This window comes from Leuciscus leuciscus (assembly GCF_965113295.1).
Source record: "Leuciscus leuciscus genome assembly, chromosome: 3".
NCBI classification, from domain to species: Eukaryota; Metazoa; Chordata; class Actinopteri; order Cypriniformes; family Leuciscidae; genus Leuciscus; species Leuciscus leuciscus.
The window spans coordinates 52,890,197-52,917,440 of record NC_138727.1 but is presented as its reverse complement, the minus strand read 5'-3'; the positions used below and the strand labels follow the sequence as shown (position 1 = coordinate 52,917,440).

General features: G+C 38.7%; 3 protein-coding genes across 5 annotated transcripts in view; 2 read left to right on the top strand and 1 right to left on the bottom strand.

Moving 5' to 3' along the window:
- Positions 1 to 19,509, top strand: part of LOC309493736 (uncharacterized protein) — a 115,842-nt gene extending 96,333 nt beyond the window's left edge. The window contains exons 1-4 of the transcript XR_014204039.1: positions 16,693 to 16,844; positions 17,090 to 17,658; positions 18,464 to 18,564; positions 19,474 to 19,509. The gene's annotated coding sequence lies outside the window, so the exon portion shown is untranslated. Of the gene's footprint in view, positions 16,845 to 17,089; positions 17,659 to 18,463; positions 18,565 to 19,473 lie in introns of the transcript that reaches the window.
- Positions 1 to 27,244, bottom strand: part of LOC309493832 (CD209 antigen-like protein 2) — a 161,701-nt gene that overhangs the window by 102,392 nt on the left and 32,065 nt on the right. The window lies entirely within an intron of this gene.
- On the top strand, positions 6,097 to 7,931 carry LOC309493855 (C-type lectin domain family 4 member E-like). Of its 3 annotated transcripts, none has more exons than XM_082163125.1 (5): positions 6,097 to 6,278; positions 6,573 to 6,677; positions 6,762 to 6,883; positions 6,978 to 7,057; positions 7,404 to 7,931. In XM_082163125.1, the coding sequence occupies exons 1-5, from the start codon at positions 6,176 to 6,178 to the stop codon at positions 7,540 to 7,542; spliced, it is 549 nt and encodes a 182-aa protein (XP_082019251.1). In that variant the 5' UTR covers positions 6,097 to 6,175; the 3' UTR covers positions 7,543 to 7,931. The 3 variants fall into 3 exon arrangements, with proteins under 3 accessions (XP_082019251.1, XP_082019250.1, XP_082019249.1); XM_082163124.1 differs by having other exon boundaries at positions 6,098 to 6,278; positions 6,576 to 6,677; positions 6,954 to 7,057; positions 7,404 to 7,930; XM_082163123.1 differs by having other exon boundaries at positions 6,101 to 6,278; positions 6,954 to 7,057; positions 7,404 to 7,928.

The following is a 27,244-nucleotide window of genomic DNA, read 5'->3' as shown; positions in this document are numbered from 1 at the left end:
CGCTTCAGTGAAGCGCACAGGGGACTTACACGCGCTCTCAGTAAGCGCGACGTGTATGGAGTTTGGGCCTAATGACTCAAGAGTTATACTCAAACCTAAGCACGGTTATGTTCCAAAATCCCTCAACACACCGTTTAGGGCGCAGGTCATTTCCTGTCAGCCCTACCGGTCTCTGACGAGGAAGGAGACGCAAGCTTCCTTTGCCCAGTCAGGGCATTAAGAGCTTATGTGTCTCGCACGTCTGTTTTCAGACAGACAGAGCAGCTCTTTGTTTTCACTCTACGGACGTTCTAAGGGACTTGCCGTGTCGAAACAGAGCCTATCCAGTTGGATAGTTGATGCTATAGCGCTGGCTTATACCTCTAAGGGCTTACAGTGCCCATTTGGAGTCAGAGCACACTCCACGAGAGGCGTGGCCTCGTCGTGGGCTTGGTCTAGTGGGATTGCCTTGCAAGATATCTGTATGGCGGCAGGCTGGGCCTCCCCGTCTACATTTATAAGGTTTTATAACCTAGAGGTTCCCGCCTTGCAGGCTAGGCTGCTTTCGGTCTAAAATCGGTACTGTCTGCCCTGATGTGTTCGGGCCAGAATACTGAAACTGCTTGAGCAAATGCTCGCTGTTTGATCGCGCAGCTCTATGGGCATTGTGTAAGACCCACTATATTCGTCAGTCCAGGCCGGGGGTCGCCCTGACTGTACGACACATCATCAGTATAACTGCTCCTTATAGGATGTTATATTATTACAGGAATGATGCTATTCTAGCCACTCTTTCCTGGGCTCTCTGTGAGTCCCTTATGATCATGTACTATATGAGCCCGGGCACTTGCCCTTGGGACTTTGGTGCTGGATCTTAGCATGCACGGCGTTTTACACTGTTTCCCCTAGCGTAAGACTTACGCAGTACGAGAGTACCTCTCGTAAGAGAACGTACTCGGTTACTAACGTAACCTCGGTTCTCTCTAGAGAGGAAACGAGTACTGCGTATCTTGCCGTGCCTGCACACGCTCTGGTTCGCTTCGGCGATGAAAAACCAGTGAGCTAGCCTCTCGAAGCTATATTTATAGTCCTAGACCACGCCCATTCTGGCGGGACGTGACGTATTGGGCGCGAAGCGCCCCCATTGGAGCTGACGTCACGAAAAGGCCTTATCGATAGGCTGCTGCAGTTGCCGCAGGGCAGCCAATAGGCGCACAAGCCGTCTCGCCTGTGTCTGCATGCTGCCGCAACGCGTTTTACATTATTTCAAAATTAAGGATAATTTTTGGCTTCAGTATCTCGCGGAAAAGAGATTTTCCCCTAGCGTAAGACTTACGCAGTACTCGTTTCCTCTCTAGAGAGAACCGAGGTTACGTTAGTAACCGAGTACGTTTTTCTCAAAATTCCGTTCCAGAAAATCATAGCGATCGGCCGACTTCAGATAAACATAACTTTTGCTACCAACAAGCTATGATAAAAATAAAAACAGATTTGGAAATGGCTTGATACCAGCTTCCATATGATATCAAAACCTGTAATAGGTAAAATTTCCCCATGTGGTGGGTTTTCCCATATCGCATCTAGAGCCCGACCGATAAAGGATTTTTAAGGCCGATACCGATACAAATATTTGGTGATTTAAAAATCCGATATTCCGATATATCGGCCGATATATATATATTTTTTTAAATCCAGAAACGCGTAACAAAACATGAACAGATTTCCCTAACATTAGTTATTTGTCGTTATTTAAGAGTCCTCAGCCTTACTAAAATAATATGATAATGCAGTTTAAAAATAAACTTGTTTGTTTTATTGTCACAACAGAACAGAATATATTAAAGTTCTGATAAATATAATGTATAAAAATACAAACTTAAGATATGAAACTTACAAGTCCTTTGAACAAAAAAAGTCAACTATTATTATTAATATTGACATTAATAATTCAATTATGTAATAATGTGTGTGTGTGTGTGTGTGTGTGTGTGTGTGTGTGTGTGTGTGTGTGTGTGTGTGTGTGTGTGTGTGTGTGTGTGTGTGTGAAGAACTGATAAGATTGTAAATGTGTACCTTGAAATGCAATGTAAGTCGCTTTTGATAAAAGCGTCTGCCAAATGTCAATGTTATAAGCTACCTTAGTGATGCACTAAATACATTATGTGACTCGTTAATGCTGCGGCTAAACGAAGTCAGCAACGCACACTTGGATTTCACACACATGTAAAAGAAAAGCTAACTTTTATGCACAGGCTATGTTTGATACTTTTTCTCTATGTCTAAATGTTCACTCCTCGCGTGCCTAACTTACATTTTACAATACAGAGACTGGAACTACAGATATGCTAGTTATAAATACAGTAATCACTACTTTATTTAGGCAGAATAAGTTCGTTGTGATTTCCAAGCTTTTCCACTGTCGGGCCAGTGCGAGCCAGGGCTTTAAACGGGCCGTGCCGGGCTGATAGCCTCGGGCTAATAGCACCAGGCCTGCGTTTCCACTGTCGGGCCAGAAGCTCCACAGCGCTTCACTAAAACACACCCGTAACACGCCTCTCTCGAACAACGTCACACTAACCCATTCACCAACAAATGGAAGTTTTATCAGAAAACTAATCAGAAATCACTGGAAACAAACATGATAAAAGCGGACGTTTGCTGGCATTTTTGTTGTTTATTTGAATATTTAAAACCCAAGCATCGATGTTTTACCACAGGTTTACAATAAAAAGTGATACATTGATCATAATGAATTAATTTATGTCAAAATCGCACATTAGTCACTCAGAAATAAATTACCGTTAGGTCTATTTCACAAAAGAAAGAGGACACACTTACTTCTTTAGTCGTGTCTGTTTTTGTTTATCTGGTAGTTACAGGACATATTTACATCACATTTAGAAAGAATGATAATTTCTACAAATATATGCCACCAAAAATACGACCTGAGGAGCTTTAGCACTCTCTCGACTCCTTTGCTTTATTTTATCATGATAGTCCGGAATAAAGAGACGAGACGTACTGTAGGCTATTTGATTCCGATTTTGATTCAGTGTCGATTCATTTGGATAAATATCAGATGCAATAGCTACATGTACATTTTTTAAAGGAAAAAAATAAGGGCCCTATTATGCTTTTTCATTTTTTCCACTTTAGTTATTGAGTGTTATGTTGCTGTTTGAGCAAAAAAAAAAAAAAAACGAAGCATGGAGAACTTTGTAAGTGTACAGACAGTTTAATAAGAAGATACTTTATAAAGCCAGTACATTACGCATTTACAGGCAGGATCCATCTTGGAAAACAGTCTCGACTAGTCGAGCCACGAACGCCCTGCTACATTAGATTTCACAAACGTAATTCCTATCGACCAGCTCACGTAGCAGGGCGTTCGTGGCTCGATTAATCGAGTCTGTTTTCCAAGATGGATCCTGCCTGTAAATGCGTAATGTACTGGCTTTATAAAGTATCTTCTTATTAAACTGTCTGTACACTTACAAAGTTCTCCATGCTTCGTTTTGCATGTATGGACCCTCATTATGCTACCGTGTTAGTGTGAGGCTATTTTGAGCCTTGTTAGTGGTATTAACTTGCGATTTGTTTTTACTTACTCTCTGCCCCATATACTAGTGTTACGAGCTAATCTGTTTTTATAAATAAAACTCTTTACATTCGATTATCATGAAAACGCATCTCAGGGAACGATCGACTCGGTAACCATGTGTTAATTACCCCTAGGTTCATTTTTCACTGGAGTTGTCCTTTAACAGAATTTTAAGGATTGCAATTAATGAAGAAAAGTTGAATCAGTCTTTGGAAAACATTCCACAAGGTGATGTTTGTTGTTTTAAATCTTCCATACAACATAAAAGGCAACCTTAGGTATTTAATATCATTATTGCATATTTATTTTATGTATGTAGCTTATTGCACTAACTTTAGTATATATTTATTGTAGCTGGTCCTGTTTCTGAGATGTAATGTCTCTTTTCTGCAGAGAATAGAGGTGATGTTGCTCTTTTGGTCCTTCCCCTTCTTCTTGCTGCCACGGTGTACATAGTGGTCAGACGGTATTTCGTCCATCTATTGACGAAGCTAGAAAGGCTTTCATTGATCTTCAACTAGTAAGTATAAAACCGCATATAACTGCTATTTAAATTGCATTGTAACCTGACTGGAACTGCCTGTGCATTAAGCAAGGGATACTGTACATCTAGCCAGTTGATATTGCAGAATCAACAGGGTAATCAACACAAAGTGGAGGGATCTCGTATCACCCTGAAGGAGTTTATTTTGTGATGAAAACTCTGACTGGATGTACATTATCTAACTTAACTTTATTACCTCAAAACAATTCCTATTAAGCAACTTTGATCCTAGACCAAAAAAAAAAAAACCAAGATCAAACAAGACAATGTAAAGCTTACCACTTATACAGCTTTTCGCCAAATAAAAATATTGATTGTTGAAATCATGATGAACTCCATTTCATGATGAACTTTACAGTTATTGAACTGAACTGAATCAACACTGAACTGACTTCAACTGAATAATGAAACTTTTGCCACTGAAACAATCTATATTGTATTTATTTTCTTTCATAGGTCGGAATGAACATGGTGGAATTTCTAAACCGGGCAGGGTCTACAAAACCTGCATCTAATGGCGCTTTTCCACTACACAGTACCAGCTCGCCTCGGCTCGACTCGACTCGACTCGACTCGGCTCTGTTTGGTTTTCCACTGTGTAAAAGTTGTACCTGTACTTGCTTCCAGGTACTTTTTTTCGTACCACCTCCGGCGAGGTTCTAGGCGATCTGAGGCGATACTAAAATGTGACGTGAAAACACGGCAGACTGCTGATTGGTCAGAGAGAATCGTCACTATTCACTGCGTCATCATTGCACGCGCCAGACGGAGTATCCTGAATAAAAAACAGCAAAAACAAAAAAAAACCATCCAAAAACAGCATACACTCGATTTCCACCATTGTCCTGTGTGTGTGGGTAGCGGGTGTGTCTCGCGCGTCTCGCGTAAAAGATTAAGTCACAGCAGTTTCCTGCGGCGTCGCTATGACGACCAGCTACTATTGTGGAGGTACTATCTGCAATGGAAAACGGAGCGAAAAGCGAGCCGAGCCGAGCTGAGTCGAGTCGAGTCGAGCTGGTACTGGTAATGGAAAAGCGCCATAAGAGCGCCACAAATTTTTTATTTCACAAACTGTAAAATACAAACTTGCACATCTGTGAATTTCACTTTAATTTCCTAAGAATTAAATGGTATAAATTACATTGTTGAGAACTAATTTTCTTTCTTTCTTAACTTTATTTGACTTTATTTAATTATACTTATGTAAATTTTAGCATATTTTAAAAATGATTTTGCATTCGCTGACTTTAAAATAAATTGTCTGTCGATTTCACTGCTTAATTAAACCGTTAGACATGTAATAGTTAAACGTATAAATGTCATTGTACAGAACTAATCTTCTTTCTTTCTTTAATTGTATTTGACTATTTAATACTTGATGTATTTTTAAATGATTTTGCATTCGCTGAATTTAAAATATAATTGTCAATGTCACTGTAATCTTATTTATTTATTAAAACTGACAATATATAACTACTTTGATGTCAGCACTAAATGATTTTTGCATTTAAATTTAATGTGCAGTTTGTTGTCATTGCTGCCAATTTTAACACATTTGTGAATGTCAGTTGACAAGCATTAAAAATTATTTTAACAGTCAAAACATGTTCTTCATTATTTCTTAATTCATATTTTACAGTAAAGCACAGGCGACATTATAAGAATAACTCAGCAAAAATAACCCAGAATAACAAATCCATTAATGGTAAAAAATTACTACATCTTGGGTTTTCTCAACAACCCAGCCTGCTGGGTTAAAATTGTCACTGGGTTAATTTAACCCAACATGTGTTCTGTCCAATATTTACCCAGCGCTGGGTTGCCAATTGGGTTGTTTTTAACCCAGCCATTTTTAGAGTGTGGGTCTGAGGAGAGTTTCAGGAAGTCTATATTTATATTGAAGGCCATATATTCACATTTAAGGCCAGTGTCAAATGAAATCACTTCCTGTGTAAATGTAGCACTATATAAGGTGGACTATTAAAAGTAGTCATCATTCTGAGGGCCACAGCTCATCTGTCTAGACACACTGAAAGACACAAGAACAAATAATGGAATTAGACGACTACTACGAAAATCCTAATCGCAGAAATATTATGGACACACCTGGACCTCAAAGACACATCCAGGATGAAGGAAGAGCCGGAAAGCGCAGTAAGCAGAGTTTAATTTGGGTTCATGAAATGAGAACTGTTAGATTTAATATTTTACTTACAAATGTTGATTTGAAACCTTATACACGAAGTTCTGTGATAAAATATGGTCCATAACTCAATCTGCTTGCAATGACATCATCTCTACAGGGCAGAGCTGATTGGTTCCTGCTGTATCTGTAGCCAAAAAGCTTTTTGCTCAACATTCAAATACTTGCCTAGATCATTTGCTGTTGTCGTGTCATGACAGAACTGACGATATGGAGTGTATTCATTAATATCTGTGTTTTGTCAGGAGGAAGCAGGTCTTTGGTGTTGATCACAGTGTGTCTCGGGATCCTTTGTCTTCTTCTGATTGCTGCCGTCATACTGCAGCACTTTCAGTGCTCTTCTAAACGAGGTTAGTTGTACGTACATTTCTCTTTTTCAGTTTTTAAGGCCTTAAATTTATGTATACTGTTTGAACAAGTTGTGTTTCTTTCAGGATTTCTGTGGGGTCCAGATGGCTTGTTTATGTCCAGTGAGCCGATGAGCTGGTCTGACAGCAGGCATTACTGCAAAGATCGAGGAGCTGATCTGGTCATTATCAACACTGAAGAGAAGCAGGTGAGTTTGTGTGAGTGACTGTTAATCAATGAGAGGAATCACACTTATTCCTGTCTTTATTCACACAAAGAGGCACATCTCTTCATTCATCAAGGAGAGAGTGTGGATTGGTTTGTCTGATACTGAGAACGAGGGGATCATGAAATGGGTGGACGACTCACCACTGACACAAGGGTAAGTGCAAAAATACTCAAAGTAATTCATGTGTATTTGTTTATTTTAGTCTTTTTAATTCCCATTTTAAAAATAAGAAACATCTAAACCTCCGGAAAATTTCTGAAGACACAAACACTAGCAGCAAAGCCACAAAAGGCCCTCCCTATTAATACATTCTATTTGAAAAAAACTTCTCTCTTTTACTTTTCTGCTATTTCACTTCTGCTTTATGTTTACTCTAGAAATGCAGTGCTGAGATTACTGTTAATTTATGATTTATGTATTTGTTGCGTGTGCCATTCGTAAATTGTTTGTTGTTTAGTTGAGGTTATGAATAATTACAAATCGGACACATTTTGTTCAGGTTTTGGGCTGATGGTGAGCCGAATAACTATAATGCTGCACACGAGGACTGTATTGAACTGATCCCTAAAAAACACACCCTGAACAACTGGAATGATCTCAGATGCTCTGAGAAGAAAAAAGGGATTTGTGAGAAATAGGGATCATCCTGTTTTTTCATCCTTAAACTTGTGTTACCTTATGGAATCAATTAATAGTGATCACATAATTCATTATTAAGAGTCCCGTCTTTTAAAACAATGCTAGTTGAATTCATCAAGCATTAACTGCTTTCATGTGTAATGTAATGCTGCACACTTTACATCTGATGTGTTCATGTCTTGCTCCATTATAAGCAGCTGTTAATTAGAACTTCTTCTGGATGTTATCATGCACCTCGTTTGTTAGTCTGAAGTGTTGAGCTGACAATCACCGTAAAATGTAGAAGTCTAAAGTGTCCCAGATTGCTCTGATTTATATCCTATTATTCTGATATTGAGTGTCTGTGAAACTGTTTTTATGTTGTGTTGCTTTTGTTTTCAATAAAATGGTAAAATAATAACCATTATTACCATAGTAAACTTCATTTTTGTTTTTATTTCATGTAATTGCTTTTTCATTGCCAATGTCTGAACAGCTTGTAAAGAAATATCAAAGGGCCTCATTCATGAAATTGCAGAACAAATTTTTGTGTAAATCGTTTGTAAAGTAGCTCTGTCGTAAATTTTCAAATTTTCAAAATGTTAGTTGGTACAAAAACATGTACACCTGCTCCCTACCATGTGTGAATGGTGCGTAAAACATTTGAACGCTTTGTGCAAACTAATGATCTGCATTTTAATGCACTATGTACCATAATAATATTTCACAAGTTCGTTTTTCTATTTTTTTTTCTAGGTAAGAGTTGAAAACTGTTAAACTTTGGCCCTATCCCAAGTGGCACCCTAAAAACTCTCGGTCTTCCATGAGTCCACACTTTCGTGACGTTACGCCGCTTTGACTGTCGGGAAGCACGCGCATTGTAAGTCCACAAGACCGAAAGCGCATATGAAGTGTTATTTGACAGGGCCGTTGGGTAAAACGCAGCACTCGTCACTGTCACTTTTTAACCAGCCGTCCAATCACAGTGGAGGAGGGGTGGGACAAATACTACACCGACCAATCATTCCTCTTGTACACCGACTGAAGAACAATGGAGAAGTTAATATTGCTGGTTATTGCATTTTTATTCAGTAATATTCCTCAAAATGAGATACTAGTAGTAACATGTTTCTGCTGTTGATATTCCAAATCATTGCAGCCAAAGTGTCTCATCTGGAAATACACAGTGCCACCAAAGTGCTCTCTAGCGCCACCAGCTGGCCGTTTTCAGAAGAGCACCAGGCATTTTTTCAGCTGGCTGAAAACACTTTGGTGGACACACATTCCAGTCCTAAGGGAGTCCAGAAGATTCCACAGCGTTCCTGGACACATAATATATGTAGTTGTAACAAAGACTATAGAATAACACAAGACGCATCACTCATGTTGTTTTGAATGGGGAAAAGTGTAACGCTTTTACGTTTCCCCATGTAAAAGAGAGAGGAGCTGCACTTCCACGCCTGAGAGGTATTTCAAAGATGGCCGGCTAGTGAAATGACTTGTCTTAAAGGGGTTGTAATTCATAGAAAGACAAAAAACAAAAAACAAAACAAACGATCAGATGCTTTCTGAACTTCTGTTTTCTCACCGTTGTCATTTTTGTGTTTATTTTGTTACTGGGAGGAATTTGTAATATTTACTCCTCTAAAGTTGCTCTCAGCAGTGTGGACGGCATCGGGATGTTTGTTAACAGTACATTGCTGCAAAGCTATTTCCCACTTTTTACTTCTAAACGAAGAATGAAAAAGAACTTTGCCGTGAGTATTTCGAGACATTGAATCACGTTCAGTCTCTAGTGCGTTCAATAAGCTGCTGGCTGCAGTTCACTTAACGGCCACTGGTGTCGCTAATAACAAGGGATTCTGAATTGCCCCTTTAACCATTTTGTGAATAGAGGCTTATAAAATGTTTTATCAAAATGTTTCTCCAATCCTTCTGTTACGTTATGTGTATTTTTTTCTTTGTGTCCTTATAATATTTGTGTATGCTTTTTGATGTTTACTTTGAGTTTCAGATCATTGCTGATTTGAAAACAGTGCTGCCGCCTGCCAGCGGTAATTGGATGATCAGCTGGCGGTCCTTAAAAGTCGTCTTCCGCTTGACAGGAGAGGCCTGTTGCGGCTTTGGGTCGGTTGCAATGGCTCAGCCAGACCAAAATATTTTTTTCTCGTGTTTCTTTTGCTCAATGTAGGAGAGACCTGCCTTTTTTTGTTTGGAACTTATTTATGCTATGTTTTTGATAAGCGTAGTTAGATAAGCTTTATTGCAGTTTCTTTTCTATTCTTTGTGTTAGGTTAATTACGTTGCTGTTTAATTTCGTTAGATTGGGTTTTGTTTGTTATTTTGGGTCTTGGGTCTCTCTGACGAGAATACCACTCTATTGATTTATTTCTCTATTCATTTTTTGTTAATGAATTCTACTTTATTGTCATTTACTTCTGTGATTCATAATACATTTATATTATAATTTATGGTTTTTGCCTTCTTTGGTATTCGTTATTCGGTTCTTTTGATCTGACGGCCTGCTGGAAGCTGGTAGTTTTTTTTTTTTTTTTTTTTTTTTTTTTTTAGTTTGTTGCGTCTTACCCCTAGCGGACGTAATAAAATGGGGGCTCGTCCATTTCATCTGATGCGTTTGTAAGTAGGCCTATGATTTTCCTTGCTGGTGAGTAGTTATTTCATTGTCTGATTGGCGGAGTATAATTATGGAGTTTAGTATTGAGGCCTTTAAACAGTCTCCTACGATAGAGGCTTTACAATCATGCCGTAAATCTGACTTAATTCTTGTTGCAGATTATTATGATATATCTGTATCTAAAGTGGCCACTAAACAGGTAATACAGGATGTGGTACAGGAGAATTTGGTGTTGGATGGGGTGTTGAAAGTTGAACTGGTGGTACGGGATGTCAATGCTGCTTATGCGACGGACGGGTTAGGAGAGGAGGCAGTTCAAATTCCAACGGTAGAGCCAAATCCATTGATAGGTCTGAAAACAACAGACCTTAAATTGGCTATACGACTTAAAGAGCTTGATTTGCAAGTTAAGCGACAAGCACGTGATACGCAGCTTCTGCGCGTTAGGCAGTGTGAACTTGAGATGTGGTACAGGTGAGTGTATCACAACCTCCTATGGCGTCTGTCCCCAGTGTTCCTTCTGTTACTTCTCCTGTTCCACATTCTCCAAGTAGGCCTACGGGTGAATTTGATATCAGTAGGCAGATTCATTTAGTTCCTTCGATTCGAGAAACGGAGATTGATTCTTACTTCTGTGCGTTTGAGCAAATCGCTGTTGTTTTGCAGTGGCCAAGAGAAATTTGAAAAAAACTGATAGCCTATTGTATTTATTTCTCATATATGGAATATTGTTGAAATGCAAATATAATATGTTCAACTAGATGTTATTGTGACTCCATGATGTTTAGTTTTATTTAACAAAATATTAAAATCCTCGCTATACCTCACTGCCACTGAGGTATACCCCACCCGCCACACCATAAGCCGCTTTATAGGGGTAATTGAGCCATAGCCCAATGATTCCTGCTGATCTATGAATCCTAGCAGCCTGGCACAGCACCCTGGGTGTCGGCAACTATTAACTTTTCTCTACAGTTCACTCAGTCCTCCTAACTTACTCATTTGTTTTATTTAATATAGCGCTTCTAACAATATGGATTGTTTCAAAGCAGCTTTATAATGATAATAGGAAATTATCCTTTTTAGGCTTTACAACTGCTCTAGGATAAAGTTCATTGTCCAGCTAAAGTTAGTTTTACATTTAAATTTTTATTCATTTAGCTGACGCTTTTATCCAAAGCGACTTACAATTGCTATATATGTCAGAGGTCGCACGCCTCTGGAGCAACTAGAGGTTAAGTGTCTTGCTCAGGGACACATTGGTGTCTCACAGTGGATTCGAACCCGGGTCTCTCACACCAAAGGCATGTGTCTTATCCATTGCGCCACTACCACTTTGATCAATTGATTTACTTCCATTGCGAAGATCATTAGTAATTAACTTAGGGGCCGCTAACACGACACCGTTCTAACAGAAAACCTCAAACCTCCAAAACGCAAACCTGTCACGCACATGCGCATTACGTGTTCAGTCCAAATGTATGCGCGTTTAAATATACATGAGCGCAGGCGTGTAGAAGTGATTCATTCTTCACAAATCAACCCTCAATACTTGTCTGGCCTTAAACATTTATAATACAGAAATGTGTTGCCGTGTCCGCGTAGCCACGTGAACCGGAATTAACCCGACAACATTTTATCTGTAGAGAGGTAAAGGGAAGGGAGGGAGGCCTTCACCGGGGAGAGCCTAGTTGACACTTCAGGACTGCGTTGTCTTCGTGTCCAGGCGAAGGTCCTTCATCAGATCTGGATCCGGCCTGGATCCGGCAGACTGCGGTAAACCTCGGGATAAACAGAGAGACTAATATTAGCGTAGACGCCATCCATCTTATGATGTAACGAGTACATCAGGATTTATGGGAAGTGTTCCCGGTTCCGGCTGACCTAATCTATGCAGCCTAACATGGAATTATAGAAGTCTATAATGTGTTATGTGTATGCTAGGCCAAAGAGATGTGTTTTTAGTCTAGCTTTGAACTGACAGAGTGTGTCTGCTTCCCGGACAATGTTAGGAAGATTGTTCCAAAGTTTAGGTCCTAAATAGGAAAAGGATCTACCGCCAGCAGTCGATTTTGTGGTAGACAACATGTGATTGAATGTACAGTACACAAACTTAGTATTGGTCTGCATAGAGTTTTTAAGTTGGACTGAAATTCTTATCAATAGCCAGCATAAAATCACTTCCTGTTTAGGGTTAGCACTATTATAGCACTATATTTCCTATGAATATGTCAGAGTTTCTGCTTTTATATGACGTGTATTTACATATAATTATTTTTCTATTTACTCAACATGTTCAACATGTTTTTCATCGCAGTAAGCAGAAAATTACTTTAAAGCAGAAATGGTGTAGCAGATGTGTCACTAATGTTGGAGGAAATGAGAAATGTTGCATACGATTTCTGATATTGTTTTCTAGGAACAATATTTCAGAGTTTCTGCTTTTATATTATGTTTATTAACATCATTTTCCATGGAATTTACTTTTTTATACGCTACAGTAAAACAGTTACAGATGTTTGTCATTATAAAACAACACACTCTTTAAAAAGGCCTGTCTGTTAAAGACAACATTGGATTATTTACAAAGGCTGCTTAATTATTATTCCTAATAATATGGTGTGAATTGTTATCATTTTCTATCTCTGTTTGTAAGGAGGACGCAGGTGTTTGGTGTTGATAACAGTGTGTCTCGGGCTCATTTGTGTTCTTCTGCTGGTCTTCATCACACTGTACATCACCATCACAGCAGAGAGAGACCTGTTAAAGAGTTACAAGAACACAGTTGAAGAGTTCAATCACACTATCATCAGCTTATAGGACAATTACACTGATCTAATGACTGAAAAAGACCAACTGAAGAACAAATTCAGCTCTTTGAGTCAGAAGAAACTGGAGTTATAATACAGTCACGTTGTTTGATGAACTAAAGAAAGAAGCATCTAAACGAACTCAGTACACATCTGCTTAAAGAACTTAATTATATAATTAACTTCAGTTACTGAAGAATTCAGTTGAACTGACTGCTTCATTGTTACTTTCCTGTGTTACTAATGTGTTCCCACCAAACAGTATTAATTTAACAACGGGGATTTTTATATTTCTGCACTTTCACTTCTGCTTTAGCTTCTTCTCTTTATCTTGTCTTTGGGTTTTCCCTTCGAGGAGGCAAAGGAAGCAGTGCTTCCACAAAAAACTGAAATAAGAAATTAATCCACAGTACAAAAATAAAACAACGCAAATCCCGCCTCTCATTTTCATGCGCATCAAATCGGTCTGACTCAATAGGCATAAATAATGGTGTTAATGAGAATACTAATTAAAAAGTAAACAACTCACCCATATCACCGCTTTATTCACATCAGATTCACTTGAAATGGTAAATGGACTGCATTTATATAGCGCTTTCAACAGACCCAAGGCCACCAAAGCACTTTACATATTGCCTCACATTCACCCATTCATCTCATTCATACACCGACGGCAGTGTCAGCCAAATGACTTGAAAATACAACCTGTAAGTGTGTGTGCAGTCAGCTTGGTGAAATTAAAGGCGCATCTCCGTGTCTGTGACCAGGGGCAGTGCTAGGCCTATTTTAGGGAGGACTGAAGTGATAATTGAGGAAGAAAAACATCTGGGGCCGTTTGTAAAATTTTAGTCTTAAGTCTGTCAAAATTTTAAGAATGACATAATTTTACTCTTATTCCTAAACTAGAATAAGTGGGATTCATAAAGGTTCCTACGTGTTGAGACTTGGTCTCAGCTCCTAAATTATTTAAGAGTGCTGGAGAGGTCTCATATAACCGAGTTAGGAGTAACAAGATGGCAGCAGAGAGGAGGAGGCCGCACACTTTTCAATGAAAATATAATGTATTAGAGTTAAAGATTTTATCTAGAGTATAACATTTTTATCATCAAGGTATTCGTTTTTTTAACACACCTTTAAGAAATGTAATAGCTTCTCCCACTCTACAAACCAATGCACTAACTACATAAATTAAAGTAATAATAACATGTTTGGCGACTTGCAGCAGTGCACCACCGGTGATGACTTGAGCTCATCAGTCCACAGTCAGCAGGGTTTTAAATAGCACTTTTGTGCTACACAGAGGTGTATATGGGTCTGGGGTCTGGGGTGACGGGATGGGGGGCTTCTATGATATTAGACTGCGTACGCAGCCTATAATAAAAGATAATGAATTTCAAACCTGAACCAAACATATTTTTATTCAAAGATCAACAGTCTGTCATTATTCTTTAGTCTGCCACAAAACAATGACTGTTGTAAGTAACAGTGCGTAAATCAGACCTTTCAGTATAGCCTAACGCTAATAAGCTTAAACGGAAATAACGAGATAATTGTGTAGTGAAGTATTTTGTCCTCGCGGCTGCAGCAACTTGCGCTCTAATAATAGGCAAAATAGGCTACAGAATATTTCGTTCTGTATTGACAGGTGCAATATTTGAAAATCGATCATATTTTTTTTATTACATTTAGGCTATATCTGCATTTATGTAAAAACTTAAACTTTCAAATATCAAAATGTCATTTATTAATATGTTTTCATGTCAAAATGACATACAAACATCTTTTCCTATTCTATTTTGCCTGGAAACGCTTCCAACACGCTTGCGTGTCGCGTGAAAAATAGGCGTCGGTTCTATTTATAGCATGCACGCGTTTTCCGCGCGGCTCGAGGCGCGCCTGAGACGCGCGTGTCACGCAGGCAGTGTGCAAGCTCTAACCTGTTAACAGGGGAGCCGAAATAAAAACGGACACGCCACGCAGCCAGTGTCGCCGGCCTCAACCTCCGCAGACAGTTTTTAATGTTTATAAGACAAAACTACTCAAGATTTTGCTTTAGTATAATTTTCGGGACAATTAGGGCCAGATTCGGGATTCGGGACAACAGTTTAGATTTCGGGACTGTCCCGAATTTTTCGGGACGTCTGGTCACCCTAGGTGTATAGTCCAGGGGTCAGAAAGTAGAAGTCCTGCCATAGGTTTATTCCACCCATGAACTCAGCCAGCTGATTTCACTAATTAGTTCTCTCTCCTGCTGAATTAGCAAATCCAGGTGATTGGAACAAAATACTGAGGAGGACTTTTACTTTCTGAACCTGGACTTTACACCTCTGCTTTTGTGACACCAACCACACCAAACATACACAGTAAATTCCTCGGTGTTAAATTAACACCGCTCTGTGTTTATATGGGAACCACCAGCAGGGTGTTAAAAGTAACACTGAAGCAGTGTTAGAGTTAATTAGATAATTAAGTGACAATTTAAATAAAGTTTGCTTAAACCATCAAATTATGAGGAAAATATTTTTAGATTTATATATTTTTTTATATTTTAAAATATGAGGGAAGAACAAAACACTAAACTTATTTCAAGTCAAGTCACCTTTATATATATATATATATATATATATATATATATGATTACAGGAAAATAATACAACAAAGCTCATTTTGGCTGTACAGCAGCTCTAAAATTAGCCCATGATTTACTCACCCTGAAGCCATAGGTGTATATGACATTCTTCTTTCAGACGAATACAATCAGAGTTATATTAAAAAATGTCCTGGCTCTTCCAAGCTTTATAATGGCAGTGAATGGCCATATATTTTTTGAAGTCCATCAAAGTGCATCCATTCATGATTAAAGTGCTCCACGCATCACCGGCGGTTAGTAAAAGCCTTCTGAAGTGAAGCGATGTGTTTGTGTAAGAAAAATATCCATATTTAAAACTTTATCGACTAAAATAACTAGCTTCCGGCAGACGGCCGTACGCATTGATTTACGCCAAAAGAGTGACCCTTGGACTTGACGCACAACGTAATGTCAAACGCGGAAGCGCAGAGGATAGAGCCATTTTTAAAGAGAAATGTGGGAGGAGCTTGAGTTTGTTGCCCAGCCCTGTTTGTTTGAACCGCGAGAGGCGTCAAAGCTTACGCTACTCCTACATCTACGTCATACATCATCAAGGGTTACTCTTTTGGCGTAAGTCGACTTGCGTGGCCGTTTTAAATATCACTTTTGCGCAGAGGTGTATAGTAATATAATAATTAAACTGTTTCCAGGTTTTTCACTCCTCCAACTATTTGAATCAGAACACATTGGGGCTAGATTCATAAAACATTCATAAAAAAAATATTTTCTGCTGTTTTGCACACACGCAAACAGACAATGCACAATGCAGAACACAAACGCCTTCATAAATACTGTGAAAATGTTGTAACTCCCTTGTGTTTAATAGCTGTAGGGATCATCGTCTGTCACTGGATGCCACACTGATGCAAATTATTATTCAACCCTGTTCAGTTAATAAAGGTCCAGTTAGACTTGTCCTGTAAGGTTGTTCATTTTTGGTCACAGATTCCTCTTGTTGCCTTTTATATCACCATGTTTGAATGTACAATATAGTCATAGTTTGGGTCTGAGGAGAGTTTCAGACTGGAAGTCTATATTGTCATTAAATGCAGTGTCAAATGAAATCACTTCCTGTTTGGGATTAGCACTAACTGGAAAACGCTACTCATCATTCTGAAGATTGCAGCTCACCTGTTAAGACGTACTATAAGACACAAGAGCAAATCATGGAATTTGATGCCATTTATGCAAGTTATGAAGATGGTATTGACACAACTGGCCAGGATGAAGGAAAACCTCAAAAGTGCAGTATGTACAATTTCAAGCATTTTTGAAAATTGGGTCAGTGTTTCTGCTTTTTTATGAAGGTGATTAACATGGAGTTTTTTTTTTTTTTTTTTTTTTTTTTTAATCAACATGACCTTATTGTGATATTTTATCAAAGCAATTCCAGATGTTTGTCTTATAAAATAACATACTATTTAAAAAGCCCTGCTTTCTAAAGACAAAGGTATAGATTACACTGATGTGTGTGTTTTATCTCTGTTTGTCAGGAGGACGCAGGTGTTTGGTGTTGAAGACAGTGTGTCTCGGGCTCATTTGTGTTCTTCTGCTGGTCTTCATCACACTGTACATCACCATCACAGCAGAGAGAGACCTGTTAAAGAGTTACAAGAACACAGCTGAAGAGTTCAATCACACTATCAACAGCTTACAGGACAATTACACTGATCTAATGACTGAAAAAGACCAACTGAAGAACAGCTTCAGCTCTTTGAGTCAGAAGAAACTGGAGTTAGAGACCAGAGTCAATGATCTCAGTGTTGAAAAAGGCCAGTTACAGAGAAGTGTTGAATCTTTAAGTCAGAAGAAACTGGAACTGGAGACCAGAGTCGCGTCTTTGAGTGAGGAACTGACAAAAGTTTTTAATAATTTTTTTTTGTATTCCTAGTTTTCTTTATCTTTCATGTACACAGCTTTAGTGTGTGTGTTTATTTTAGGATATCAGTGTAGTTTAGATGGCTTCTTCATGTCCAATAAGCCGATGAGCTGGTCTGAGAGCAGGCAGTTCTGCAGAGATCATGGAGCTGATCTGGTCATTATCAACACTGAAGAGAAGCAGGTGAGTTTGTGTGAGTGACTGTTAAAGTATGTGACATAAAATTACACTCAAAAAAATGCTATGTTGGCTTTAATTAACTTTTTTATGTCAACAGGTTCCACGTAACTTTACGTTGGATTTATGTAACATTATTTATTTCAATTAACTTAAGTTAATTACATAAGGTTAATCCAATGCTGTTTAGTTGAATAAAGTTAACAGTCTTAATTTTGTCCAAAACAATTAAGTTAATTAAGTTAAATTATCCTAAAATTTATATTTTTACATTCAACCCAAACATATTTGGTTCATGTTCAGGTTCATATTTGAACCTGTTGACATAAAAAAGTTAATTAAAGCGAACATAGCATTTTTTTGAGTGTACAATATAAGTCGCCGACGCTAGCTCTCGGCATCTCGAAAACGCCACGCTGATATTGATCCTCGTTTTAGTTCTCCTTTTGTCCCAAAGTCCGCTTGCCATGGTCCATAATGTATGAACGAAACAACAACAGCGTGAGCACGCCGCTAGACGTTACGCAGTTCTCAACGTCTGTCGCCATGGTTACTATGGCAGTACGAGCGGAAACCTGGGTTAACGCGGATATTGCGTCATTGACAGGCGACAAGTGAACCCGGGACGAGCCATTATTTAAAATTGGAATTTCTCTCAAATTAAAAATCTTTGGGAACTTTTGGGATATTGTAAGTACACAACTGCAGTTAATATATCACACTTTTGGATATTTTATTACAAAAATCGTACATATTGTAGCTTTAATGAATGAGAGGAATCACACTTATTCCTGTTTTTATTCACACACAGAGGTGCATAAGTTCATTCAAGGAGAGAGTGTGGATTGGTTTGTCAGACATTGAAAACGAGGGCAATTTGAAATGGGTGGACAATTCAACACTGATACAAGGGTAAGTGATAAAACACTCACAGAAAACCACTGTGGATTTAGTTGGTTGGTCTTTTGTAATCTCATTAAAGGACAAGTTCGGTATTTTACACTTAAAGCCTTGTTTACAGATCGTATCTGATGAAATAGAACGGTTAAGATAAAAATTTGGACACATGCTCCTGTCCCGAGAATTTTAGGTTTATTTCGCTTTTGTGGACCTATTTTGCCAAACGCGTCACACCCGTGATTCTTCCGTTGAGAGCTTGAATAATAGACACTCCAGCCCAGTTGGTGGCGATAATGCACCTTTGCCAATTGCAAGCAAACCACGGGCATTTCATTGAATACACAGAAGAAGCAGAAGAAGAAGCGGCGGAGTAATACCGTAAAGGTGCTGCGGTCTCACAGCACGTCCTATACAAGTCAATGGAGTTGGACAAAAACTATGATAAAACCTGTTGGAATGCATCTTTTGCAGCGATTTTTGAGGGAACATATCAGTGAACACCCCCTGACCACTCGGTGAGTTTCACGTCTTTGTAAACGAAAGTTTAATGTGTTTTTAGGACGGAATCTTCCAATGCACATAGACAACCATTGTGGGGGTGGGGGGGTGAAGCGAAATAAACCTAAAATTCTCGGGACAGGAGCATGTGTCCAAATTTTAATCTTAACCGTTCTATTTCATCAGATACGATCTGTAAACAGGGCTTTAAGTGTAAAATACCGAACTTGTCCTTTAAATGAAATGAGACCATCATAACTTTAAGAAAACAACTGAAAATATATTTTCTACAAACACAATCATGACAACATCCACAATAAACGATACTTCCTATAAATAAATTCAAAAGCATCAGCTTATTTTGTATTCCTGAACGAAAAAATGTGGGGTTCTGAATAACTGAACATCTAATACGTTATTTAGGTTTTGGACTGAGGGTGAACCGAATGACGAACATGGAATTGAAGACTGTGTTGAAATTATGTCTTCATGTTCATCTTCAAACCTGAACAACTGGAATGATCTCCCATGCTCTGAGAAGAGAAAAGGGATTTGTGAGAAATAGGCTTCATCCCGTCTTCTTGTGGTTTTACTTCCATTATTTTCATAATTGTCTTATTGCGAATGCCCAATTTCTAATGGGTTCCTGCTTTTTAAAACAGTCTGCTTCATTTTATATAAACTTCTTAAATATACATTTTATTTCATACTTTTCTGTAATATACAAAATCACAAGCTGATATTCAGATGAAAGGAAATGTAAAACTATCATTATCTTTTAGTGCTATAATAAACTCACAACATCCAGTTTCTCACGATGAAGTCTAAAGTGTCCCAGATTGCCCTGATTCATCAGTTATTCTAATATTGAGTGTCTGTGAAACTGCATTTGAGTTGAATTGCTTGTGCTTTGGTCCATTGGCATTATTTACCATAGTAAACATACAGCATAACTCTAATGTAATTACATAAATTTAGCACTTCATATTCCAGGTATGAACATTTTTGAATAAAAAAAAAGTTATTCTGGCTCAAACTAAAAATCAAGTAAAAACACGATGTTTTGTAAAACTAGTTTTGTGAGGTCAGTGCACTGGATCTCCCTCTAAATAAAAAGCTTATCAATGGACATTTTAGTTCAGCTTACGCTACACATCCTACATCACACGTCGTCATGTGTTACTCTTGTGGCGTAAGTCGACTTGCAACTCGACTAACAGATTTATATGTATATTTTTACTTTACAACTAGACTCTCCCCCTGTGAAGGCCTCATCAACATGACAGCCATCGGCACTGATCCTCAACAAACCGATGGTACCCAACATGTATAATTGCACCATAAAACTTTTGATTGTCACCATTGTTGAGATTCATACGCCGATTCTTGATGTCTTTGTGTGTCTGGATGATATGGAAGTTAGAAATGTTGAGAGCATTTACTGTTTTTTAAATCCTTCATGTTTTCTGTTTGTCAAAACTCTGATAGATCTCAATCTGTAAAATCTCTATAAAAAATACATTAGACAATAAATTAGATCAGTAAATCAGGCCACTAGATGATGATTGTGACTATTTAAAAACACTGTATAGCGTAAGAGTTAGATTTAATAAATGAAAGAAGTTAATTTCACTGAAATATTAGTAAAAGTTCATAGAAAAAAAGTTATGCAAAGTCAATAACTGATAAGGAGAGTAAATATAAAATGTTATAAATTTGATTCATGTTTTATGTGTTTTTGAGCAAGATGATACAGGAGAGATCTGTTAGTTTAATTCATTAGTTTTGTGTGTCACCATTGTGCTGGAGAGTAGAGCCTGTGCTTCAGTCAAAGATGAGCAGAGAAACACTGATGTTCTGCTGCCGTAATGATGGACAAATGAAGCTTTGGTGAAACACTGAACCACTTAGAAGAACTGTTTGAAAATGGGTTCATTACTCAAAGCTTCAGTAACAGCGCCCTCGCCTGGTGAAGTGCCAAGGCTGCATCTAAATGATCCCGGCTAGATAGTGGACAGGACACTTTAAGACGAGTGAAAAACAATAAATCTAGTGCACGCACCTAACCTTCAGAGCAGTGGTTCAAATGGAATTGTAGTTAATGGTTTGAAGCACGTATCAAAGCTTCAGTGTCAGACTGCCATCACTATGCAGCCGGTTGCTTTATTTAAAAACAGGAACTGTGTGGCTGTAAGTCAGTTGTAATTGTTGTGTTTCATTTTCTGAACCAACATCACATTGTAACATTGACTCAATGCCATTACCATTGATTTATGAATCAAATTTCAACATTTTTTCAACATTAATTGCTGGAGCAAAAGAGATGTTGATTCAATACAGTTAACATTGACACATTAACATTATTTTGATGGTTGCTTTCTATCTGGGACCCTAATCAAACACACCTGAACCAGCTAATCAATGTCTTCAGGATTACTAGAAAGCTACAGACAGGAGAGTTTATCAGGGTTGGAGCTAAACTCTACAGGACAGTGGCCCTCCAGGACCGAGTTTGCCCATCCCTGCTGTACAGTGCAGATATACTCAGCACTGTGTGAGGGTTTTCTGGTTACAGATTTCCAAAGACTGTTCTGACAGTTGACCTTAAATACCCAGAACAGAAGAGTTGTAAATATTTACACAAACAATTTGGGATTTGTTGGATCTACTCTCATGCCCCAAAGGTCACGACTGGTTTTGGGGGAAAGGAGCCATGATTATCATATATCCTGAAGAGACACCACCCAAAACGGAGAACAGACTTTTCAGTCTTGCACATTATATAAGTGACTGTAAGTGACCATTTTACCAAATGCACTGAGACTTACATCAAATTTGAATGGGAAACGACAATATATTTACAAGATACATCATGTGTTTTATATTGACATTCTTAGTGAACTTTCAGTGACTTGAGTCAGGGTGAAAGGAGGGAAGTAGGGAGAGGAGGAGGCTCATAGGGGGAGAGGAGAGAAGTCTGAGCAAGGCGGTCCTTATACTCTTTCTTCTAATCTCCAGATTAATGATTTTTATTGTTTAATGCAGGATGTTTGATTTCATGTTCTTTCTTAGCAGGAAACACAGTCTTACAGTTCAGACCGCAGCTCATCTGTGAACACATAGACTACTGTATTGTAAGACTGTGAGTTAGAGCAAATAATGAAATCAGGCAGGTATATTGTAAATAGAGTTACCGAAGGCACAACTGGACCACAAACAGAGAGTCTCTGGCAGGATGAAGAAAAAGCTCCAATGTGCAGTAAGTAGAAATGTTATTCTGACGTAGAGATGGAGTTGGTAATGGCGCAATAATGTTTGAGGAACTGAAAACTGTTACATAAAATGTCAATTATTCCTTTTTTCCTCTGAAAAATCCAACAGTTGTTCTAACTAACACTTTTTAGTTAACTTTACTTAATGTCTTAACTTAATTGTAAAAATCTAGTAATCTTTATTATTCACATACTATGCTTTGGTTATTCAGTTAAGATTGATTGGTTTGAGTGCAATTTTGTCAGGCAAAAAAAAAAAAAAAAAAAAAAATTTATAGACTTAAGCTAGGTTTATACTCGACGCGTCCGCACGAGCGCGAAGGTGCGTGCGGCAAAAATGACGTCATTGCGGTGTGGGCGGTCGTGCGCGTTGGGTGCACAAGACCCCATTTTGCTTGGTGGTGTGCGCGGCTTTTTTTGTAACAGCGCGCGCGGCGCCGCATTCGAAGATGAACGACTTCGAGCCGAATCTGTCCGAGCTCGAACTTCTCACCACACCGGCACCCAGTTTGCACGTCTAAATTAGTTGCTTTCATTAAAAAAAATAGCATACAATAGCATAAAACGTATTTTTAATGAACATAAAGGTCCATGTTTAATAAAAATGTTCACGAAATTTAATGAAATATTTAGTGAAATTAGAAAATATGTAAGAGATTGTTAATTTAGTTATATTGTATACACATTCTCATATCCATATATTTTGTTTTATTGTCACGAGTAATAATCTCAGGGTTTACTGGATTTTACACGATTCTTTTTGTAGTGTGGTATTGGTGGTGGTGTACTAAAATAAACATTGTCACGTGTGTATAGCTTTCTTCTTCTCACCGCTGATTCCTGATGGTTTAGAGGACAATTACTCGAGTCGCCCCCTATCGTTTCAAAGAATAGTACAACGGCGAGTGCGTCAAGTATAAATGCCTCGTCCGTCCGGGGAAGTGTGCGCGCAGTCTGTGGAGACTCGTGCTGCGGAGTCAGGCGAAAGTATAAACAAGGCTTAAATGGTAATTCTTAATAGACTTTTCACTCATTTCCTCAACTTCTGCAGTTATCTTTCTTTAGTTGCATTCACTCATTTCCTCAACTTCTGCAGTTATCTTTCTTTAGTTGCATTCACTCATTTCCCAAAGTCATCTTGAATGTTGAATTGTCAATACAACTGAAAATTTTGAGAGAACGTTACATGACCTGACTTCATCAATTGATGTTGATTTTCCTAAAATATTTTAGGACAAATATATTTTATTTGAACTCACCATTATGACAATCAGTGTTCCCTTTGGTTGGTCACTTGGACCTTCATTTATGTTATTGTAATTCACTTCCAATTGATGCAGCAATGCAACAAGAAATCACCTGTTTTTGATTTCAAGGGAAGGGAAATAATAAATAGATGGCTTTTAAATGGTGACAAAACTAAATAATTAACTAGTTTTGTTATTAATCTTTTTTCAACACTTACGTCATAAACACCTTGTGAAAGTTTTAAATGGGTTGATATAATCTCTCTATATTTTTTGCAAGATTTGTGACAATATCTTGTAATTGGTCATGGTTGAGTTACACATAGACATTAACATTCAGCATGCAAAACACAACAATGGTAACAAAAGTAATATATTATAAATGTATATGCATAATATGTGAATGGTTGTTAATTGATATCTGTGTGTGTTTTCTCTGTTTGTCAGGAGGACGCAGGTGTTTGGTGTTGATGACAGTGTGTCTCGGACTCATTTGTGTTCTTCTGCTGGTCTTCATCACACTTCAGCACATACACTGCAGCACCATCACAGCAGAGAGAGACCTGTTAAAGAGTTACAAGAACACAGTTGAAGAGTTCAATCACACTATCATCAGCTTACAGGACAATAACACTGATCTAATGACCAGTCCCTCCAGAAAAACGCGGCGTTTTTTTGTGATTGTTGCGGGCAAAAATCCTTGATTATGCGGCACGTTTTCTTAAAAAATGCGATTGAATATGCGGGATATTTATGCAATTTTATGCGATGAAATTGCGGGAACTTGCAAAAATTGCGGGAACTTGCAAAAATTGCGGGAACTTGCAAAAATTGCGGGAACTTGCAAAAACTGCGGGAACGTGCAAAAACTGCGGTTTGATGAAAAAGAGAGAAAAAAGTGATTCCCCCAACACCCTGTTCTCACTAGGCTACTACTTTAATGTAAAGAGTCATTTCTTATTACTTCCTATGAGCAAGCATACTACATCGCATAAAGTGCTGGGAATATTTAAGTTCTCATCTTGTTTTATTTCAGACCTTAATAAACACATGGCTCAAACTTACAAAACATTGAGTCGAACAAGTTCTGGAGCTTAAAAATGAATAAATAAAAAATAAAAAAATAAAATGTGCTTCCTGTTTTACAGAGGTAGTTGAACAAAACAGACATCTTGTTAAAATAAGTGCTTCCAATCCACAGTAATGTAAGCAATACAGTAACAGTACAGTACAGTAACAGTACAGTCTTACAGTAACGTAAATTTACATACTACTAACAAAAAAGTGCAATCTTACAACTGTAAAGTTGCATAAACTCCTGAATAAAACTAACTACGTAGCCTCTAACACTGGCCAATCATTCGCCATCCTCATCCTCCATCCCCTCTCCCTCAACGTCCATCTCCTCCATCTCCTCCCCCTCCACCATCTCCTCCACCATCTCCTCCCTCTCAAATGCTCCACTGCGGACTCGTTGGTTATGGTAAAGGAAGACCAAGGCTTTGAGGTTTTGGTTGGTAGTTGATCTTCTTCGGTTAGACAACACCAGTTTGTAGATGCTGTTGCTGCGTTCAGCATCAGCTGAGTTTGAGACAGCATCTTTGTACCGCTTGGCCAAGGAACTCAGCACAGGAAGTCTCTCCTGTAGGCCATCCCAAAACACATCCAAATCCACCACGCCGGATGGTGCAGCTCTGAGTGCTGCTGGACCAAGAGTCTTGAAGTAAGAATCAAATTCATCACCCTGCACTTCAGTGAAACCTGGAATGGCCTTGTAGCTTGCTACAGAGTCATCTAGGAATGCGATGTGGCGAGGGTCAAACACCCTGACCTCCTGGAGAAACTCAATGGCCGGCTGCCCATGTGACATATACTTGCTGAGCTTTTCTTCAGCGTTTTCATATGCCTGACCAACTGTGCAGAGGATCTGTGTCTTTGTGGTGTGAGGTAAGTTAAACCCTTCAAAGTATTCGGCACACGCCTCATACTGCAGCTCTTTGTTGGCAGCAAAGACCACCTGCAGATCCTCCAGATAATTGAAGATCTTTGTGGTCACAGGACGTCTGCTCTGGAAGATATCGAGAAGACTTAGGAAGCGTTTGCACTTGTCAGCCATGATGTTGATCTGGACATTCAGGGACTGAGCTAGGTCGTGGTCTTGAAGCATCTCGTGGAGTCTCTCCACAGACTGTGGAGCACTTCTGCTACACACCTATTAATAAAAACACAAATAGAAAGAAAGGAATTAGGTCAAACATACAATATGTTCAATGCCATTAAATTTTTTACTTTGATATTACTAAACTATTCATGTTTGTATGTGCAAATGGGGTTAACAGATGAAGAAAATGAAGTGTTAATTGTATTGAGGAATTATTTGAAGGAAGTTTTTACCTCGATTTCCAGCTCTATGAACTCCTTGTACAGTCCAAAGTGCTGTGCGTGGTACTGCACTGCAGAGAACCAGGAGTTCCAGCGTGTTGCACAGGGGTTTGGAGGCATGATCGCCTTTTTTTCTGGCAGCTTGTTTGTCATGAAGCAGAGGTATCTTCTCTTCCGTGATCCAGCATTGAAGAACATCTGGGAGAAACTTAACATGAAGCTGTTCAACTGAACAAAAGGTTTGCGGAAGGCATTGCCAATGAGATTCATTATGTGTGCCATGCATGTGATGTGTATTGAGTTGGGGAACAACGACTGCAGAGCTGCTGTGAATGCCTTCTTCATGTAGGCTGCATTATCAGTGTCGAACACAATCACATCCTCGTTGTTAATGCTGTATTCTTGAAGGCACCTTACGACAGCCATGGATACAGTGGAATGATTGCATTGCTCAAGGAAAACAGTATCTGCAAGGTAGGCCAAGATCCTCCCAGAATGATCCTTCTCAAGTGGTGCAAGGAGGATATTCAGGACACATCTCCCCTCAACATCTGGAGTCTCATCGAAAATCACAGCAAGAGGTTTTCTGGCAAGAAGTGTCTTAAGGTCCTCTTTTTCCCTCTCATATACTGCTCCCAAATACATCTCTTGAAGCTGGTGAAACCCTGGAATGGCGCCGCCATTGATTACTTTTTCATTCAGAAATTTCCTCAGTACAGGGTGGTCACTCTTAGACAGTGGGATGTTGATGGCAGTGCAGGTGGCAACCCAGCTTTCACAAATCTAGAACAAACAGAAAAATACTTTTGTATCATTAGGCTGTATTATGTACACACACACACACACACACACACACACACACACACACACACACACACACACACACAGTCCAGTGTAACCTACAGAAAACTGCAGTATAAAACCGAATCATTTACACACACACACACACACACACACACACACACACACACAGTCCAGTGTAACCTACAGAAAACTGCAGTATAAAACCGAATCATTTACACACACACACACACACACACACACACACACACACACACACACACACACACACACACACACACACACACACACACACACACACAAAGTCCAGTGTAACCTACAGAAAACTGCAGTATAAAACTGAATCATTTACAGTAAGCCTTTCACAGAACAGTAGTGTTTCTGCAAATAAAAAATTCTTTCATGCCAAAATCAATCATCTTGCATGGGAAATTACACTACTGTTAGTAATAATTTCATAATTTTACAAGCTTTAATCTTATAGGCTACTGA